This window comes from Callorhinchus milii, unplaced genomic scaffold, assembly GCF_018977255.1.
Source record: "Callorhinchus milii isolate IMCB2004 unplaced genomic scaffold, IMCB_Cmil_1.0 Scaffold7, whole genome shotgun sequence".
Taxonomy (NCBI): domain Eukaryota; kingdom Metazoa; phylum Chordata; class Chondrichthyes; order Chimaeriformes; family Callorhinchidae; genus Callorhinchus; species Callorhinchus milii.
In genome coordinates, this window is record NW_024704748.1 from 19588198 (window position 1) to 19609437 (window position 21240).

General features: G+C 35.3%; 1 protein-coding gene across 1 annotated transcript in view; it reads left to right on the top strand.

Annotated features, from left to right (window-relative positions):
- Window positions 1-20914, top strand: part of hectd2 (HECT domain containing 2) — a 30516-nt gene extending 9602 nt beyond the window's left edge. The window contains exons 5-22 of the mRNA XM_007896740.2: window positions 342-444; window positions 1144-1233; window positions 1816-1880; window positions 3478-3523; window positions 4050-4159; window positions 5453-5601; window positions 6021-6144; window positions 7753-7849; window positions 9355-9462; window positions 9702-9834; window positions 10638-10726; window positions 11286-11444; window positions 13279-13353; window positions 13695-13782; window positions 14194-14300; window positions 15737-15852; window positions 17850-17993; window positions 19101-20914. Coding sequence (XP_007894931.2) covers window positions 342-444; window positions 1144-1233; window positions 1816-1880; window positions 3478-3523; window positions 4050-4159; window positions 5453-5601; window positions 6021-6144; window positions 7753-7849; window positions 9355-9462; window positions 9702-9834; window positions 10638-10726; window positions 11286-11444; window positions 13279-13353; window positions 13695-13782; window positions 14194-14300; window positions 15737-15852; window positions 17850-17993; window positions 19101-19221 — 1924 coding nt within the window. The 3' untranslated portion in view covers window positions 19222-20914. The remainder of the gene's footprint in view (window positions 1-341; window positions 445-1143; window positions 1234-1815; window positions 1881-3477; window positions 3524-4049; window positions 4160-5452; window positions 5602-6020; window positions 6145-7752; window positions 7850-9354; window positions 9463-9701; window positions 9835-10637; window positions 10727-11285; window positions 11445-13278; window positions 13354-13694; window positions 13783-14193; window positions 14301-15736; window positions 15853-17849; window positions 17994-19100) is intronic.
- Window positions 20915-21240: the final 326 nt, after the last annotated feature.

A 21240-nucleotide genomic window follows, 5' to 3' on the forward strand; every position in this document is an offset into this window, starting at 1 on the left:
ATTTACTGTAGTGTTTTAATTGTGTATTTGTAGTTGAGTTGGCATTGCATTAAAGTTCAAATCTCCAGACCTATTAGACAACTATCTATTTCTTTTTCCATGATTATTACTCTCTCTCTAAGCCAAACCAGATCCTATGTTTCAAATCAAGAAATAAAGCACAATTTGTTTTCAATATAAATGTTTTGGGATGCCCGCCTGATGTGAAAGGCGCTATACAATTGTAATTTTGTTGTTGTTAATTAATGACCAGTGTAGTTGTTACTACACATAGACACATGGGCGCTATGTAGATGCAAGCTGTTATTATTGTTGTTGAACATAATTTTTTTGAATTGCAGAGAAGATGTAGAAAAGGCCAAGACTTCAGGAGACTGGAAAATTGTACATGATTTTTATGCAACAACATTTGATTCCTTTTTGGAGGTTAATGTGGTGTTTAAGGTATAAAGCAAACAATTTTTTAGATTTTTTTAACAAACCTTTTGTAATATTTTCTGGCTCTATTGAGGCAAACAGTGAAGGGGCATTTTTTATTTACAAATTGTCTTCTAAAAGTTTTCTTTTGCTTGTATTCAAGTAGCCTCTAATTATTAAACCAGTTCTGATATGACTTTCTGTCGACTAAGAAAACCATATGAAGCAGTTTATGGCTTCTTTCTGAAACATGATTCATTTATGGCTCCCATAGGAAGTATTATAAAAACCTACTGGCGTTTATTGTACTAACTGTTTAGCTCGTTCATCTGAAAAAATAGTTGAATACACAGTCGGGTTAAGAATAGGATAACCTACTTAGTCTCAAGACTAGCTTTTAAGAGGGAATTAGTAACAGTATAATGAAGTATTTTAGTTTATACCAAACTTATAATATAAGCAAAATAATTGATTGATATGCGCTATTTTAACGTAAAATATATGATAATTTGATACTCATAGCTAGATCTACACAATCTAAGGTGGGTTTTGTGGGTTTTATTTTGATTTCTATGGAAATAAATGAGTTTGATTTTTATTCAGTTTAAGTCAAAAAATTAATGTGCACTACAATGTCAGTATTGATACTATATGTAAATATATGTCATTATTCTTTTTGTTTAAACCCTAACTTTATATTTTATTTCATCTTGCATATATTCACAGCGTGATGTCAATACACCATTTAACACAATAGAAGATTCGGGAATTAATGTAAAATATACAAACAGTGTGTACGACACAGTGCTGAGCACAGTGAGTATCTTTTAAATAATATTAACCAGATATAGTCAGGTGAATACTGGAATGAGTTTTTGGAACAGAAGAGTAATAAATTCTTGAGGATATTGTACAGAAAGCCACTGTATAACATTAAGCAAACATTGGGAGTACAAGAAAATCCTACTGTTATTTTTAAACAAAACCTTGTCTCTCCTAGGTATTCAATCAGTTTGTAGTATTACTCCCCTCTCCCTCACTCAGCATTCTCCCTCTCTCTGTCTGTCCTCTCCCTTTCTATTCACAGCAGCAATAGCTCAGCAGTGTGAGGGCTATGGGTATAACACATATCACACTACTACACGATCTGTACATTGGCGTTTCAGCGTAATATATTACTCCAATACTTATAAGTGAATATTTTAGACTTCCTTAATGCAACCAAAAGTTCAAAAAGGTGAGCAAGAGCATCTTTCTTCCAGGACCATTGGTTGTGAATAAAAATTAACCCATTCCATCAGCTAACACACAGAGGATCTTATCGTTGCTAATCTTTCAAAACCAAATGTGTACATATACATATATACAAATATAATCTCAGAATCTTATTGTTTGTAGCCTCAAGATATCCAGAAAACTGTCTTAAAAGGGATTATTAGTAGTCTGCTGAAGGAATGGAAAGGGTAAGATTTTGGTGTTTCTATTTAACTGTACTACACAATTAACTGTACTTTCATTTATATCCAATTACATTTTGTAAACACTTTGGGACAAAGCCGGTTAATGTTTCTAAATGGCCAAGGTTTTCACTTCTGGCTGTCTGGTTAGTTTAATTTTTTAAATTAAATTATAACAAAATAGGCATAAATCTCACAACCTTGTGATATTAGCAATGTTTTAAATAAGACGAGAAAGCACCAGCACAAACCAGCTCCACAATCTAGTCCAAAAGAACAGGAATTGTCAATTAAAACAAATGTAACTCCCCTTGGAAATCAACTTCAAATTGTACACATTTTACAGACTTTGCTTCTTTACAAACATCATTTGTTGTAAAAACATTATCAATTGTTTTGTCACTTTGGGCACAACGTAGAAGGCCTGAGAAAAGTAAGATTCTTGTGTCTATGCCTTACCCTCAGTCCCCAAAGTAAACCACAGTCAACCTGTTATTTTGTAAGGAATGTTAATGAAACAATGCTTTCAGTTTTTAGATAAAAATATGTTTATCATGGGAAATTATTGTAACATTAATTTTTTACATTTTATTAATACAATATTTTATCAGATTCTCTACAGATAAAGCATTTAATTTATCAGTTTTGGGATTGGAATGTTTTGGATTATACTTGAGAGTATGAGACTTTGTAGGTTTGCAGTGCTTGACAATGCTCTGCTAAGTACTTTCTTACAAATCCTCAAGGTCAGTGGCAAATCAGATCTATATAAATTTATTATTTCTCATTGTTCTTAAATAAATGGAAGTCAGAGTCGTCTTTCTATAATATAGGATTGCCCTGTAATATCAGCTCAATGCTTAAATTCAAAATATAGTTTATTTTTATATAATAACAACCTTACCCTAATATAACAATAACAACAATTATCCTTGCACTTAATTTAGTGCCTTCATGATAGGAGGACATTCCAGAGCGCTTCACAGGATTTACTGTGAAGTGGAGTGACTGTGTATTTGTAGGTGAGTCTGGCAGCCAATTTGCGCACAGCAATTTTATTTGAGACTTGGACTAAAAGCCAGACTGACCAATGCGCACATTAGCATTGCTTCCACGTTCGAGACACATGTTTGTGCTCAATCTTTTCTGATACTTTTAGAACATTTCCATACAGTACTTATTTTTGCATCACTTTCTTCTGATGAACCTCAGAATTTTGCATTTTTCCGTATTAAGATACAATCTTGCTTCCCCTTTAACCAGCTTTTCCAGATCTTTCTGAATTTGTACATGGCCATCATTGGGACACTGCGTCTATGTTGATATCATCTGCTAGTTGAACACATCTGACCTTGTGCCAATCTCCAAATCATTTGTCAACCAATCCCTTTTAACATTTGGCAGTTAACAAAATGTGTATTTACAATAGAAAACAGCTTATGATGATAATTGTCTAACTGGAATATAATGGAATATTTAATGGAATATACTTTTCCAGGGTAGAATCTGCAGGTGATCTTATAGGGAAAATCCATCAGTTGAAGTCTTGTGTTTTCTCTTCATTCAAATCTATACTGAAATACTGTTGCTATTGTTTTTCTAGGCCACGAACAAAAGATGACCTTCGAGCTTATTTTATACTTGTGCAGGTATAAAACTGTTTTATATGATAATATACAGTTTTCTTAAGTGTACACATGAAATAAAACTATATACCACTTTCAATCAACTGCTGTTACCATTATAAAGCTATTGAATGTATTATCTAGTTGGCAACAATTTACCATTGCAACATGCTGTACAATAGTCTGCTCTTAATATTTTCCATACAAAAGATGTTAAATCTGTTTGTCTTAATCACAGGATTTGTTAGATTTGTTACGATGGTTAGTTGATTGGCGGATCACCTTCCGGGGGTAATAAGCCCTTGAAAAAAAATTATTTGGATATTCAATCCACGACTGTTTGTGGGACACTGCTGTGTGCAATTGGCTGCCGGGTTTCGCCGACAAAACACACAGTCATTTCATTTTACAGTGTATTCTGTGAAACACTTTGAGGCGTCCAGAAGACATGATAAGGCGCTATATCAAATGTAAGGATTATTATTATTATTGTGTTTCTTGTGAGGTAACTGAAAGTAGTTTTCCCTGCTAAAGTATCTTTTTTTTTCAGAATCCTCAGTTTGGAAGCACATCAACGTATGTCATCTATGCCCATTTATTACGGCAGATCGCCACTTTGTCTGAAACGGATCAACATTTCCTGGGCCACTGGTTTAAAAAGTAAAATGTTTTTTTTTGGCTAGTTTCCCTGAAGTACTTGATTGAAGAAAGAGTTTGTTATTACACAGATAAGAGGTTATAAAGAGTAAATATTAACAGGGACCTAAATTATAACGTACTTAATGAGCATCAATGATTTGTTCCTAAATTTCAGAGGGATGCATCAATAACAAGGGTGCTAATGAAGGTTATTCTATCGGCAGACTTATAGTGCATATGGAAACCCATTTCTGTGCTTATTTTCCAGCTGATCCCTTGCCATTGGTCACTTGGTTATTTGTGTGGGAATTTTAAATTACAAGACAGTCAAAGGGGCAAGTTAAAGACCATATTTCTCTTCACTAGATTTCGGCACTTAATTTCAGAAAAATAAATAAGAAATCTCTCATTTCAGCCCTCTCCACCCTCCCCCCCACCCCCACTGACCTTCCGAATGAAAAAGTCAAACTCCATCCATGGTTCTGCTATTGGATTATTGAGTTCATCAAAGAAAAAAATGGTTCTGCACTGCTTTCTGTTCATAAGCCATTGCTACCGTCCTTTGAATAATATCATACGTAGTGACTCATATGAAGCTTCACCTGTCATTAATTGGCTCTCTGAATTCCAAGAATTTGTCTGTTCAATTAAGCAGGATGTAAAATATCTTCCTAATTTGTTAATACAGTACTGTGTGTACTAAGATGTGTCGTATAAAGAATTAGTGTTTGTGTATTAATGTATTAATTGCACTATTCAGCTTTATGACTATTGTACTCCTTAATTAGCAGAAAGTATTTATTCTGATTGTAATAAGTTGTTTCACAAGCACTCTCGTTTGGATTCTCTAGGGCTGTGGCAGGGGTAGACTAATTTCTTCCTCATTGATATTGATTTTTCTCCATTGACAACTGACTGTAATTACTCTTTCAAAAGGCCTGATGGTGAATATCCTTCTCAGAGGGAGACTATCCCTTTATGATCAATTACTGTTAATATTAATAGTTGAGTCAAGAACTGACAAATTCCTACTTAACTGTGGTAAATAACCACACTTGCTAATAAAAAAATATTCCTTTCAGAAATAAATACAGTACTATATGAGTTAAGGTTCCTTGCTCCCCAACTCAAAAATAATTTTGTGAAATGACTACTTTACCTGTGAATAGCGACTGCTCCTGCCATTCTAAAAATAAACCCTTGCGGATACGTTTTCTTTTTCTTAAACATCATCAGCTGACAAACTCTGATTTTCAAAACATAAAAATTTCCCAAGACATTAACAACTAGCATGATTGACTTCTGTTTCATCAGATTATCTCCAAGGCGATTTAAGCAGTTGGTAGACAGATTGCAGGAGTTTGTATCTCTACGGCTGTTTCCTCCAAAACCAGATGAGCTGCCGCCCATGGCAAAGTGCACGTGGTGGATCCCTTCAGCAACCAGAGTCTTGGCTTTACTCAGTGAGTGTTTAGTACTACATGCTATTTCCTGAAAAGCTAGATGAATTGCAAAGCTGTGCAAAGTGTACTTGGTAGATTACTTTAGTGTCGTGGCTTTACATACTGGATAACTGAGGGCATGTATCCCACAAATCAAGAGTGATGAAAACCTTAAGTATGTATTTTAGTGTGTAGTATCAGCAGTTTTACCAAAATAGCCACAGCAACTCCATTTCAAGTGCTAAACACATGTTCCAAATTCAAAACATTTTCTGGATTACTGATCAATTTCTTGGGATAATTTGGGAAGGATGATTCTTGTGATTTACACCTTAATTCTGTTCGCGCAGAGCTGAGTTCTCTTAGTATATTCACATTTTTCTCGTACATTTATTGATGAGTTAATGACCTTATTATTTTAATGGCCCCCATTGCTCCAGATGCTGCTAACAGTTTGGCGAATCCTCCAATCATTCCATTTGTGGAATTGTACAATTCAACCCTGGACCATATTGACCTCATGGAGGAATACCATACCTGGCAATGTTATGGAAATTCCCACAGGTAGGAAATGAAGGAAGATGCATAGTTTAAACTGGTTCAAAACTTTTTCCTAAACAACAATCCTGCAGTATACTTTACATGAAACTGTGGTCGAGGCTTTTTGTATTCATGTATTTATCCCAAGGCACAGTTAAATAAATAAAACATGTTTATCCAGTAAGCAGTCTTAGTTTTATTGGATATGAATGATTTGACAGCATAGAAATAAAATAAAATTTTAAGACCATTGGAACATGAGTTGCAGATCTAATTAAATGCTTATTCAGTGGGAAATATTTCTCCTACATTATTAAGGCTCATAAACCAAGTAGACGTGAGTCCTGTTGCATTATCTTTATTTCTTCTGGAATAATTAAAGGCAGAGAATGTTTTTTTTAAAATGAGATGAATATCAAAGTGATATTGTTTGCAGTAGTAAAGTAATTAGAATGAGGAAACCTGATTAATATTGCAAGCTCTTAATCATATTGTTTGGGGACTGAAATGCACAATTTAACATATGCACAGAATTCATCATTGAGCTAGATTTTTATTGCTGTTCAGTGCTATTATTACAAGGCTCAAAGACTTCTGATGGTCCATTGCAGAGAAGAACTTAAAACTATTGAATCTATTGATGCCCTTCATAATATGAATCTCTGCTCCAAAATAATAATATTAATAATCCTTGCATTCGGTTCATTGCCTTTCATGTTTGGGAGGACGTCTCAAAGTGCTTCACAGGATTTTACTGTGAATGCCACCTCTTCATTGTCCTCTTGGCAGCAGAGATCCAGTGCAATTTGCTTTGTGATTGAACTCGTCATCCCAATTTACAGTGTAAAATGTTCAGCATAAACAAGACATTATTTGCTCAATTGTTACTGCTTGAAAACAAGAGTTGCATTATTTTGTGTGTTTTGTTGGTACTGATCATTCCTTTTTTTTAAAATAAAATGGCTCAACAGCTCCTCCTTCAGCACATTAGAAGCATAACAGTTCATTAATTTCTGAATGTCTGTGTGCTTAGATTTGTGTTTCCAAAGTGAAACTGAATGTATTTCAGAAGTGACAAATATTGCAAATAAGTGACAGCGAATGTCATAACAGAAGGCAAATTTACATCACTCTGCTTTTATGATTTAGGAAATGCCAGGCTAGAGAACTAAAAAAATATCACCAGAGTTTCAGACAATGGTAACCAGAAATTTACTGATGAGTTTAAGAATACAGCTGCATAGACTTGCTTTCTCATGGTTTAAGTGTGAGTTCTGCAGTATAATCCTGTGCTACCAGCTTGGACTTCTATCAACTGGACTTATATCAACAGTATATCTACACTTGTTAAAGGCTCCTATGTATTAGAATTTTGATTAACACTTCTGTTGGTACATCATGGTAAGCTTGCAGTGTTTATTACTGCTCTCTACATTGACTATTCCTTTGTGAAAAATGATACCCAAACTTCGCTTTATATCGAGGAGTTTGAATATTTTACTCCACATGGAAGCTTGCAAAGAACCATAGACGAAGATGGTGTATTTTTAATAGGTTGCCCAAAGTATTTCTGTTGGTTTTTACATGTCTACATACAAATCTCTACTTGTGACTTTTGTTATGTTAAATTAGGTTTTCCTTCTGCCAGTTCCCATTCATTCTCTCCATACCAGCTAAGAAAGTTATTATTCGGCGAGATTCTGAACAGCAGATGATCACGAAAGCAAGGGTAAGTGAATTTTATGGAAATAATTGAGAGATTAGCATCAAGCTAATGACGCAATTATTGTGTGCTTTTGAATCAATTTGTTTTAACCATGCACTGCAACACAGGATAAAGCAACGCCATTCGAAAGTTAATCACATTAGAGCTTCCTCATGCAGTCCCTCATCGTTTTGCATTGATGTAACATAAATTCAGGGTCATGTGAATTGATGCGATTGGATTCAACAAAGGGCTATCTTCATCCAAACATATCTGTGATCCTTTAATGTTTTGGGGCAATCCCTTAGCAGAGGACCTTCAACCCCTAACAACTGTAATTTGGAGTACAAATTATTTTTCCTAATTGTTTTCTTTTGCTGGAAGTGAAGCAGTATCAGTGTAGGTGGGGTAAATGAGTGCAACAATTAGATCACAAAAGAGCATAAATAAATCTTTTTCAGTATTATATTTAGGTTATTAGATTTTTCTTCACCTTGTTCTGTCCCAGTGAATGTTGATTTTCTCGAACTGTTGTGCTGTGGATTTGTTGTGAATTCAGCAGACATTAGAACTTTAAATGGTTGCTCATGCTTTACAAAAACAACAACAAGATTCCATTTATAGAGCGCCTTTCATGTCGGGAGGACGTCCCAAGGTGCTGGACAGTTGGTTCAGGACCCGATCAGGGGGGAAATGGTCAGTGTGAGGGGAGGGAAGGGAGAGTTAGCCAATTGTTGGGCTGTTATGTGGCATCATTGTTCCATAGATCCATAATCATTTGATTTCTGAACTGTCAGTGCAATGAATTTTGGATTGGGCAGTCTGGATCCACCTTCCAGAAGGCACGAATTCTCAGTGGAACAATAATTGCTGTGATATAGTAGAGAGATGATTAGCTGCACTAATTGGGAACATCCTAATTGGACATCACATGAAATACAGATGTAGCAGGGCATAGAATCTCTAGGAACTCACATGCAGCTTCCCACATGTTCACAACAATTCTTTTTGCCCTGTGCATTGAAAGATAAGGATAAATGGGCAAGTGGTTAATTGGATTAACTGTGTTCTACTATAATAAACTGAATTGCTAGTCTCAAAGGACAAAATATTATTAAAAGGTAATCAACCACCAAACATGCAGTGGAGAGCTGAAATAAAATAGAAGGCACCCTAATTGTTATCTGATAAAGGGTTGTGGACCTGAAACGTTGACTCACTTTACTTTCTCCATAGATGCTGCCTGACCTGCTGAGTTTTCCCAGCGACTTCTGTTTTTGTGTCAGATTTCCAGCATCTATAGTGCTTTGCATTTTGTTAATTTTTTTCTGTTGTTTATTCTGCCAGGCACTGGATCACTGGGAACGGTCATTAATTGGAAAAGGTCATTTTCCCATAACTGCTCCTCATCTTCATTGTAATAAAAGTTAGACAATTTACTTTATAGTTATTATTATGTCATAGATCTGGAAATATTATTTAAAATTGAGTAATGTGCAATTGGAATTCTGTTTTTCCTTTCTGCGCAGCAAAGCTTGGTTGATAAAGTCTCTCGCAGACAGAGACCAGACATGAATATGCTTTTCCTCAACATTGAAGTGAGGCGAATGCATATGGTTAGCGACTCGCTGGACGAGGTAATATGGAATCTTAAACCTTTTCTCCTTGAAACCTTGACATGACAATGAATACCTGATGAATGATGATTCTTGTTATCAAGACTTGTAATAAACTCACTATTAAGAGCTAAATGTTGCAAACCTGGATGTGCTTTACTGATTATATTTCTATTCTAAAATCTACGTGTATTTTTTTCAGATTATTTTAACATTATGTGGACTGTTTTCAGTCGGGATATAATCTTATATAATTGCAGTTAACCAGAAAGAGGGCAGATTTGAAAAAAAAGTTAAAAGTCACCTTTGTTGGCGAAGCTGGATTAGACATGGGTGGTCTCACAAAAGAGTGGTTTCTTCTGCTTATTCGACAGATTTTCCAGGCTGACTATGGTAAGGTTCTGCAACGTAAGAACTTCAGATGGCCAGTGGGGGGAAAGGAGTGTTCATGTGGTACCTAAATAAAAAAAATCTCTAACCTGGCTGGGAAAGGGAGAAATAACTGTGTTGTCATATAACTTTTAAGGAAATGTTGAATGGATTTTTTTATTAAGTGGTCTGTACTATGAATATGACAAAAGCAACAACAAAATTACATTCGGAAAGCGCCTTTCATGTCGGTAGTACGTTCCAAGGTGCCTACAGTCAGGGATCAGGACCCGAGTGTGGGGGGGCAGGGGTTGGGTTGAAGGGTAGGAGGTACGAGGACAAAGAGTTAGGAGGGCAGCTGAAGGCAGGTTCAAACAGGAGGGTTTTGAGTCTTGCCTTTGAAGGAGGCAAGGGAGGGAGCAACGTGAAGGGATTGTGGGATGGAGCTCCAAAGGGTGGGGGCAGAGAGGCTGAAAGCCCGGCCACTGATGGTAGGGTGGGTTGGGCAGGAGATATGGAGCAGGAACTTGTTTATCTGCTGAACAGATAAACAATGTATTTGTATTTATCAATAAACAAAACCATAATCTGGTGCAGTATAAACCATTTTCTTTCAAAACAAGAAGTGGTAGTGGTGGAGGGAGAATCCTTACTGACTAAATACACAATAAAATTCATAATCCTTACATTTGATCAAAACTGGGAGATAAATTACAGAATTGTAGGAGATCCCTCTGCCCCAGAATTATACAGCAGTTTTTGTACTCCATATTTATAAAATTGTAAAGTACCTTGTACATATTTCCCTACATTTCCTTATTGAACAGGTATGTTTGCATATCAATGGGATTCCCGATGTTACTGGTTCAGCAGCTTTAAGTGTGAAAACTACTCTGAATTTCGGTTGGTTGGAGCTGTATCCTTTGCACTTTATATGCCAATGCACCATATGACCACTTGTAGGAGCTCAAAGAAAGTAAATAGAATCACTATTTTTATGAAGTTGCTTCACATTCTACTGTTTCTACACTATTTTTGTTATTGAAAAATGTCTAATTGTAGACGTTTCAGTCTCTACATTTAACTGGAATTACAATCTGCATCGTCTCTGTTCACGAAATGTTCTACTTATACTGTGCAAAGGTGCCCTACTGCGTTTATATCCGAGTCTTTCAGTTGTGATTTTTCAACAATTCTTTTTGAACCGATGTTTTGCTTTTTTAGCTAATGCTTTCATTAATTTTTTAAAATTTTTTAATGCTTTTTTTGTTACTGCCAGTTCCAAGCACAGAAACAATTGGGGAGCAATCGAGTTTGTAGCTTTGATATTTGGAAATCCAATATGTTTAGTAATATTTTGGTTCCTGTGAAATTATGATTCTCAAAATATAATATTGGAGACCTTCAAATTTGTTTTAAGGGTTACACTTGCCTTTGTCATGTCTTTTTGTTTATCTTAACTTTTAGTCTCTGAGCTGATGGGTCTGGCTGTGTACAATAGCATCACATTGGATATTCGGTTTCCACCATGTTGCTACAAAAAACTGTTGAGCCCTCCTGTAGTTCCATGTGATCAGAACACTCCTGTTGGAGTTGCATTGCTTACACTTGATGACCTGCACCAGGTCATGCCAGTAAGTTTATTTTTTCAAAAGAGGATCCGTGATGCAACATATTTCTTACACAGATGTTTGAAATTATTCCATTGTCCATTTATACTTACTGTAGAAGGTAAATAAAATGCAACATTGGTAATTGTAAAGTTTTGCATTTTAGAAAAAGGACAAATGGGATATTAGGATGCAGATCTGTACCTTATTGACCAGAGCACAGGTCAATCCTATTATAACATTGTGGTTTCGGTCCATAAACTGAGATACCACATTATAGTGGAACATGCCAAATGATGGCTCTGGACAAGGCTTCTGAGTCATCAAATTGCCATTGATGTCATTTCCTGTGCCCTATGCACAATAGGGATCCCTGGTATCACCTGCTGCACAGGAAGTTGATCAAAAGGTTCAGATGAAGAAGGTCCTACGGCCCATTTGATCTCATTTTCCTAGAATATCCACCCTACCATCCTCCCATAATGGCATTAAGCTGTTTCTTAAATGAGTCCAGTGTTCTGGCCTTGACCACCTTTCCTGGAATCCTAGTTACTTACATCATGGAGACCAAAACTATACACAGTAGTCAAGGTGCAGCAAGACTGAATAGCTTGTGCATGCCCCCTGGAGATCTCACCTCAACTGATTAAATCTCAACATCCTGTCTGTCTTATTTGTTCTGTCTTGCACTGTTTTGACATAGTGAGCAAAGAATCAACCAATATCCCTGGGTCTCTTCCAGTTTCCCCGACACAAGATCATCCGGGGAGGCCATTATAGATTCCTTCACATTATTGTATAATTGCAGTCTTTAACTGCAGCAAGTGCACAAAAATCTGAGCAGCAAGAGCAGTGTATTTAACATTAGCATGGGCAGCGTATTTAATGTTATCACAGAGCTCAGCTTCACTTGTGCTGAGCCAAGAGGAGCAGGATATGCATTTCTTAACACAAGCATCATGTTGAATTGTGGCCAGCTTTTCTGTAATAATAATAATAATAATACTCCTTGCATTTGATATAGCGCTTTTCACGTCCCAAAGCGCTTCACAGAACACACTGTAAAGTGAATTGACTGTATATTTGTGGGCGAACACGGCAGCCAATTGCGCACAGCAATGTCCCACAAATAAATCGTAGATTGAAAATGACCAATTTTTATTATTGTTTTTGGTTTTTGGAGGGATTATTATTAGGCGTGTGGAGTAAGGAAACTTGCCCAAGGTTTTGCCCTGACCTGCCTGGAATTGAACTCAGATCTCTCGCTTGCAAAGCGAGTGCTCTAACCACTGAGCTACAGGACTCCCAAAGTAATGTCACAATTGTGCCTTAAAAATTCAAACAGACATGGCCTCTTTCTAAACCTACTGTAACTTCCAATGTGAAGAAAATGTCCTCCTTAAGATTACCTCTCCCTTCTTATAAATTGTATATTTTTGTGACGTCTGAAGCTAAGTTTTTTTAAAATAAATTTTTATACATCTGTGGTTCTTTATATTATCGTGTTATTGGTTGCTATGAAACCTTGGGCAAATTTCCTCATTCCACACTCCTAATAATAATCCCTCAAGAAAAAAAAACAATTATAAAATTGGTCACTTCAGTCCACGACTGTTTGTGGGACACTGCTGTGCGCAATTGGCTGCTGCATTTCACCCACAGATATACAGTCAATTCACTTCACAGTATATTCTGTGAAGCACTTGAGAATTCTGGAAGACGTGAAAAGCGCTATATCAAAGGCAAGGATTATTATTTTGATAGTGACTCTGATATATATAATATATATAATGATGGATATCTTGAAGCATAAAGAAAGTATACTTTGTAAACTAATCAGGTTATTTCTAATTTGAAGGATTTAGCTCATGGGCTGATGGAACTTATGACTTATGAAGGAAACGTTGAGGAAGACTTTTGTTCCACATTTCAGGTACATTTTATTTTGAATTGTTTTTGTGTCCTTACAGTAAAGCTGTTTATTTATTTATGTATTTATTTATATACACTGTATCCCATCTGGTCAAATGAAGGAGCAATAAGTATTTTTGTTTAAATGCTGGGACATTTGCAGACAAACCGTGGTAAATAAAATATATGATTTTCTGACTTTGATGAATAGTTTTGTTAAAAACAAAACCTTTTAATCAGGCATTTCCTCTTCTTTTAAATCACTGTGAATGACTTTGTTGTTAGCTGTACTTATAGATCCTGGTGTATTCTACAATGTTTCAGTGAAGAGAAAAAAATGCTTTTATCCTATTTTTATTTCAGGTACTTCAAGAAGAGTTTGGAACTATTAAATCATATATCCTCAAACCTGGAGGCGACAGAATCCCTGTGACTAACCAGAACAGAAAAGGCAAGCAGATACTTCTCTTCTGGACAATAGCACATTATATTGCTAACTGAATAAAGGTTTTGTTTATTCATTCAGATACTGAAACCTGTACGTAACATTTTCAAAGTTTCAGGGTATTTTTCACAAAGGGTTGTAATAGTTTTCAATGTTTTTGCATTGTTTAGTTAATGTAGTCTTTGAATTATTTCATTTGTTCACTAAATAACTAAATATGTTTTTTTGATAATTATCTGTTCAGTTAAAATTCTACTAAAGTGGGGTTATAAGTAAAACTAATTCCATACACTTGCTAAATATGTGGTAAGAGTCAACATAGCTATAATCCCAGTTAAATAAAACTAGAATCTTTTATATATAATCATATTATGAAGAAATGTGTTTCCAGAAATACAGAATGCTTCTTTTTTTTAGAATATGTACATCTTTATGTGGACTTTCTTCTCAACAAGTCTGTTTACAAGCAATTTGCATCCTTCTATTTTGGGTTTCATAGCGTATGCGCCTCCAATGCTTTAATGGTAAGGTCCTTTCTAACAATACTATCACTTGTCATCACTTCTGTATTCTGCTGTCATGATCTATTTTAATTGACTCAATTTTTTGGAAAATAAAGCATTAGTCTCAAGTATAAATCAGTCTTATTGGGGCATATTTTGAAAATGTTATATTTTATTCAGCACAATAATATTTATGTTTAAATATTATATTGTTCCTATACCAAATAGTGTAGTACAGTGTGTCTTAGCGACTGGTCCTAGGACATTTAGATTACTGCACATACAGATGCCACAAAATTAAGAGCATGTTCTGTAATATTAAAAAAAACTTGTATTTAATATAATGCCTTATCATGTCTTTGAGACATCTCAAAGCGCTTCACAGAATATACTGTAAAGTGAATTGACTGTATATTTTGTGGGCGAAACAAAGCAGCCAATTGCACACAGCAGTGTCCTACAACCAGTTGTGGATTGACTGACCAAATTATTATTTTTTTTGAAGGGACAATTTTTTGATTTTTCAAAGTGATTTGAGCTGAGTTTTTTTTTTAATGCTCTTGTTTGCTTTCTTCATTCATCTGTCCTCTCGATTCACATTCAAAGGTTCACATATCTGCAGTGTAATTATTGTAATGTCTTAATGGGACATTGTTTTTTACAAGAAACTTTTAATTTTATGAGTATTTTGAAATTTTATTCCAAACTAGCAGTCAACTGTTATTTTACATGAGAGTTTTCGCAAAGTTATTTGCTTTCAGTTATTTACTTTTTTTTAATGGAAACATTCAAACTTGTTCTTGTTTTATTTTTCTTGATTCAATTTAAACATGTTTTGTACAAGCAATGTTTCAGTTTTTAAAAATAGCATAAGAAGTAATCCTGGATGATCAAGCTGTGAAAATTGTAGATTTGCCACCATAAATTATTGTACATTTGGACTTTCCACTTTTAAATCTGAAGGATATTTAATGTCCCTGGGTCGCTGAATACAAATTCTTGTAGTTGAACGGTTCAGTTTGGGATTGCACTGCTCAAAAATATATTGGATCCTAAATAGGATTGTTGAATTATTTTCTTTCAAACGCTGCATTTTCTGTATCAATAATTGTGAAAAGCACTGCTTGTAAAAAAAACATTGTGAAAGTCACGATGTGTAAATTAAGAAGTTGCTAAAGTATCTGTACTATGAAATGGAAGAATCCTGATTTTAAGGATGGACAGTGTCTTGTATATATTTGAAGTGCAGTATGAGAATATATTCATCAATTATACAAATAAGAAAATTGCATAAACTTTCTTCAAGACTCCAGTCCGAATGAGCCATAGGATTCTATCATACTTCACTGTTCCTAATGTTTAAGCTTGGTTGATGTTTTAATTGGAACTTCAGGAAAAAATGTTTTAATTTGCATTGAAACACACACAAAGCAAATAAGGAATTGATTTCTCTGCAGTTGCTTCGCCCAGAGGAAGTGGAAATCCTTGTATGTGGAAGCCCTGAGCTAGATATGTACGCTCTGCAGAAGGTTACACAGTATGAGGGTTACTCTAAGGTGGACCCTACAATCAGGTAAACAAATTTGTATTGAATCATAAGTATTGTAAATTAGATTGTAAATACGAACCACTAGAATGTGATATAAAAGTATGTGTTTAGAAAATGTGTTAAAATATTTAGCAAGTACCATAGAATTGATATTGTAAGAATCAGAATAGTCAATCAAACTTATTTGTAAAGTCCTCTCCTAGTTTATCTCTGACTTTCAGCTTAAGTCCTGCAGAGCACTTGTCAAAATGATGTAAGTAGTCATGCACCATACTTAAAAGAACAAAATTATAGTCATTTCACTTCTACTGAGGAGTGTGGGTAACCGTAACCGTAGCACGATAGAAAAGCTCAAGCTTGGTGGTCAATCAGAACATGTTGGCAGTGATCTTGATGGTATCTCAGTCAGCACAAATCGAGTTGGAGCTACACTTTTAACCAAACCTAGAGGAGGCTTGTTCAGGAGCATTGCAATTACTACATGTTACAGTCTAATCATGGCAGATGTGAATCACTGGGTTCCCTCGCTTGGTATGCTAGGCTCAAACTGGTTTCTTGTTGGTACAGGTCCTACAGTACAGAACTATCATTATCTTGACAATTCACAGATGAAAGAGGCAGGGAGAAGGGGAAAGTGAAGCAGTTTTGTTGGGACGAGGGACCTTGTTCTGAATCTAATCACGCATCAACTCATCTTTGATGTATAATACTACACGTCTAGGTTAATTGACAATTCATTTATTTTTTAACGTGTATAAAGCGAAGTGAAATCAGTAAAATATTGAAGTTGTTTTTTTTACAACAAATTGGCTAAGAAATATGATTTTAGTATGCAATAATATACAAAGATCGTTATATGATCCCCACACATTATATCTTACATAGACGTATGATTGAAATTTATCTAAAGGTTATTATTTAATTTTAAGTGTGTACTTTATAGATAAAGTGTTACTGATATATCTCACAGGATATATATAACAGGGTCGAGACACAGGTTACTTTAGGTGTTGAAAAACAACTTGGAGCTTTGCAACCTATTGCTTTCAGCTGTTCAGTTGTCTTATCTCAAAGGTTAAATGAAGGCAAGGTCATTGCAGTAATCACTATTTAAAAATGTGGCCTTTACTCTTCAATGCCATTGTTCAGCTGCCAGAACTTCAGTTCAAATATGAAGTAGTGCCACAGGTAACATAAGCAGGATGATCTTTGCAGCTTCCAGTTTATCAGCTGTTGTCGTCCAGAGCAGTTTTATAGTTTGTGTTTTGAAGCTGGACTATTTTCAAAAATATTAAACGTTTCCTCTAACTTTTTTGGTACAGTCTTTCTTTGTTGGCATTCCAATCATTCCTGTCCCTCCCTGTTTTATCACTAAGTAAAAACCAGACTATCAAGAAAGTCGGTGGAAGTGTAACTGAAAGAAGTATCTGCAAAGGTACTGTGGGTCTCCATGTCCATAACTGAGTAATGTCACAATCACTAAACTGTTAAAAGTCTTGAATTTGAAATTGTATAAGAATCCCCAGACAAATGAGGGAATATAAATCTCAGATTTATCAGACAAGTGACTAAATGTTTGTGTAAACGCAACACATGTGGATAGCCCGCATACTTGTTGATGTAACCTAAAAGAATATTCAACCCAAGGGCATTTTTATGTGTATGTATATATATATATGTGCATGCTTGTATGAATACAAATGTGTGTATAATATATGTATACTGTATATGTAGTTTGGATAAGGTAGCTACTGCAAGTTACGATTATGCACTTGGTAATACAGAACATGCTCTTCATGTAGCTTTAAAAGATGCTACTGTATTAAATAACTGATAATAGTAAAGGAAGTGCAGTAGAGGTTTTATTGTGTTTCTTCATTAATGCAGGATCTGTAAACAAATGTTCTATCACAGCTTACAAGACACCAATTATTGTGGGTAATTATAATGCTTCGTTGTTTGTCTAAATAATGATCAGTGTAATGTATACTGCAGTTAATGTTCCCATCTTTCTTCGATAGGTATTTCTGGGATATAGTTTTAGGATTCAGTCTCGAGCTCCAGAAGCAGCTTTTGCACTTTGCCACAGGAAGTGATCGAGTTCCTGTCGGAGGACTGGCTGACCTTAGTTTCAAAATCTCTAAGATTGATGTGTCCATTGATTGGTAAGATGCCTTTAAGGGATGTAACCTGTTTTACTTGCATGGAGTGAAACACTCATAACATTTGTGATTGTTTTGTTCTGTTGAGTGAAATCACACGATCCCCTATCCCCATAAAACTTCATTGGTGATGAACTATTCTACTTCTGAAAAGGATTCTTTGCTGCCAAACAACATAGGTTATTAAAGTGCAAGTAACATCTAGAAGTACTAAAGTATTCCCCCTAGACTCTTCTTTCCCTTAAGTGATATGTAACTGTGGTTAGATATCATTTTAGCTTCACTGCTTTTATCATATATGACATTTGATTACTTAACTTTCACATCACTTGAACCAGCTAACTGCTCAGGATCCAGTCTCAGCTGTAGTTTGTATTGCACTTATGATGAGGAAATACAGTAACTGGTATAATAATCCATGCTGCATAAGGTTTGGCTGCTTAGAAGTCAGTGAAGAGTGCGTTGTAAATAGTCTAGCCGAGAAGTAACAAAGATGTGAGTTTTGCTGGTGTATGGGGCTAGAGGTGGGCAATGTGGTGAAGGTGGAAAAAAGCAGGTCAGGGAATGTATGTGAAGAAGGAAGGAGAGCTGAGGATTGAACCAAATGCCAACGTTCCTCACTCGTTCAGTGAGTTTGAGGGTAAGGTCAGAGAGATTGAGGAGGTCAGAGCTAGAAGTGAGGTGCCAAAGGTGGGAGCCAAGAAAGATGGCATTCATCTTGTTCTGGTTAAACTGTATGAAATTGAAGCTCATCCGAGCCTGATGTAAGGCAGGCAGTCAGAATATCAGTGGACCCGGAATCAAGAGCAGAGGTGGAGAAGTAAATTTGAGCGTCATTTACTTTGAGCGTCAATGTAGAAATTAACTCTGTGTCTGCGAATGGTATTGGTAAGAGGGAGAATGTAAATGAAGAAAAGGAGGGGACAGAGGAAGCACTATTCAGGTGACTCTGCAAGGCAGGAGGTGAACCTCTACTGCTTTTGTAGCACATACTAAACAGATATAAACCTAATCAGATTCTTAATTAGTTAGTAAAAAAGAAAGCAAAGATTTCATAATGTTTTGTTTGTAGTGTATGAGTTTTGTAACTGTTCTTTCTTGTCTTTGCAGGCTACCAGTAGCACATACCTGTTTCAATCAGCTTTGTTTACCTCCCTATCAAAGCAAAAAAAAACTCAAACAAAAGCTAACTGTTGCCATCTCCAACGCCGAGGGATTTGGTCTAGAATAATAAGGAAACCATTTTAAAAGGGTAGAATTGTCGAATGTATCCAAATGGGTGTGTTATTTCATGGGCTTTTTTTGCCGACCCATTTATTCATGTTTTGTTCCATTTAGTCGCGTATTTTAAAGTCTAGCTATAAAGGTAGATTTGAGAACCAGACAAATAGAATTTTACCCAATGTGACACAGTGTAATGTTTTGTAACTTTCAATAATTGCTGCTACATTTATAAGTATATACGACAAATGTTTACTATCAAATGTAGCTTATTTTAGCTTATTTGTTTCAGGTTGGAAGAAAATAATGTTTGCATTTGAGCTACAAGGCTGTTTTAATGAAATATAATGACCTGAATGTGTATCGTATTGATTTGAAACTAGTTAGTGGATACCATGTTTAAAAATAGAACAGTAAATCAATTTTAAATCTTAGTGTCCAGGACTAGGCTGCATTCGTTGCCTTATAGTGAGCAAGTACGGAACAGTAATGAGGTTTCTGGATTTTGAAATCTAGAAGCATAGTTTGGTCACAGAAAGAATGTAAGTAGATTTTTGGAAACAACATCTGGAATTGGAATTTACAGGATATTAGTGTTTTTCACAGTTCCTGATATTGGTATTTCAATGGACACAATAATTCTGTTACACATGAAACGGTCTGGTAAATGCCTAACACTTGCATTAATTGCACTTAATAAAGTGTAGTTCCTTGAAATATTTATTCAGACCCAAAATAGGATATTATGAGATAAAGGAAAGCTTCTAATATAAATTCTTGCCAACTTCACTGTGTATATTATGTATTTGATATTGATAAATGATGACTCCAAGCAACTATTTAATAATGTAATGTATAACAGTTTGTACAAAATGCACCAATTATTGCTGGTTATTTCCTAGTTTTGTCCTGAACTTGCCTTTGCAACCTTGTGTTGCTTTGGTGTATTCTGAAAGTATTATTCTGGGTTTATTTCTCAATCCTGTTTAAAATGTATTATACCTCTATAAAGCCTCTATGACATTTTATCTCTTTTGAAGGCTGTTGAGCTCCTGTTTTTTTAACCAGTATCCTTGTCAATTTATAAAAGGGTGAAATCAGTATAACTTTACTAAAGGTAACTTTCTCATCTGGAAATAAATGTCAAAATACACATTTGAAACTATATCTTGTTCGATGGTGTTTGTCTGAGATAAGAGACTATGTGAAGGGCGTGATATAATTGCACACACTTTTTGTTGTTGTTGACCACTGTGTAAATGTAAATGGTAGAAGTGTGTTCCTATAAAAAGGATGGGCTAGTCTACATTCATAGTTTGATTTATATAATTACAGGGCGAGCAGTTGTCAAATTCAGCTAGAATGTTTAACCCATTTAATTTGAAACATGACCCCATCTGGTAAAAAAAACAGGGTGTCAAATCTGGGTAATATGGGCCTACGCTAATCTCTTGCCTCTCACGGTCAAACACAAAATGTCTTTTTATAATATTTAATATTGGTGAATTATTTATTTCTGTCGCTTCTTGATTGTTTTGAAATAGCACTGCTGCTTTGTAACTCTACATTCAGTGATGTTTATAGGAATTTATAAATTATAAAGTAACAGTAGTTTAGTATCATAGTTTTTAATAACGATACAATTCTTTTTCATAGCAACCTAGGATTTTGTAATGAATTATTCTATTTATTGCTGTTAAGTGTATGAAATTAAATTGTGATTATTTCTATATGTAAATCTGGATTTTGTATTTATTTTAATAAACCTGTTTAAAGGACCTGTTTGGTCCTTTTTCACCTAAACATTTTATATTTTACTCATGTGGAGGCCTGTAGCTCAGCGGTTAGAGCACTCGCCTCACAAGCAAGAGACCTGGGTTCGATTCCCTGCAGGGCGAAATGTTGTGCAAGTTTCCTTACTCCACACGCCTCTGTTTACCTTTTCTTTTCCAGGGGTAATAATTCCTTTAAAAAAATAATACTGAACTCATGCAGAGCATTAGTCCAATCCCACTTAGAATACTGTGTA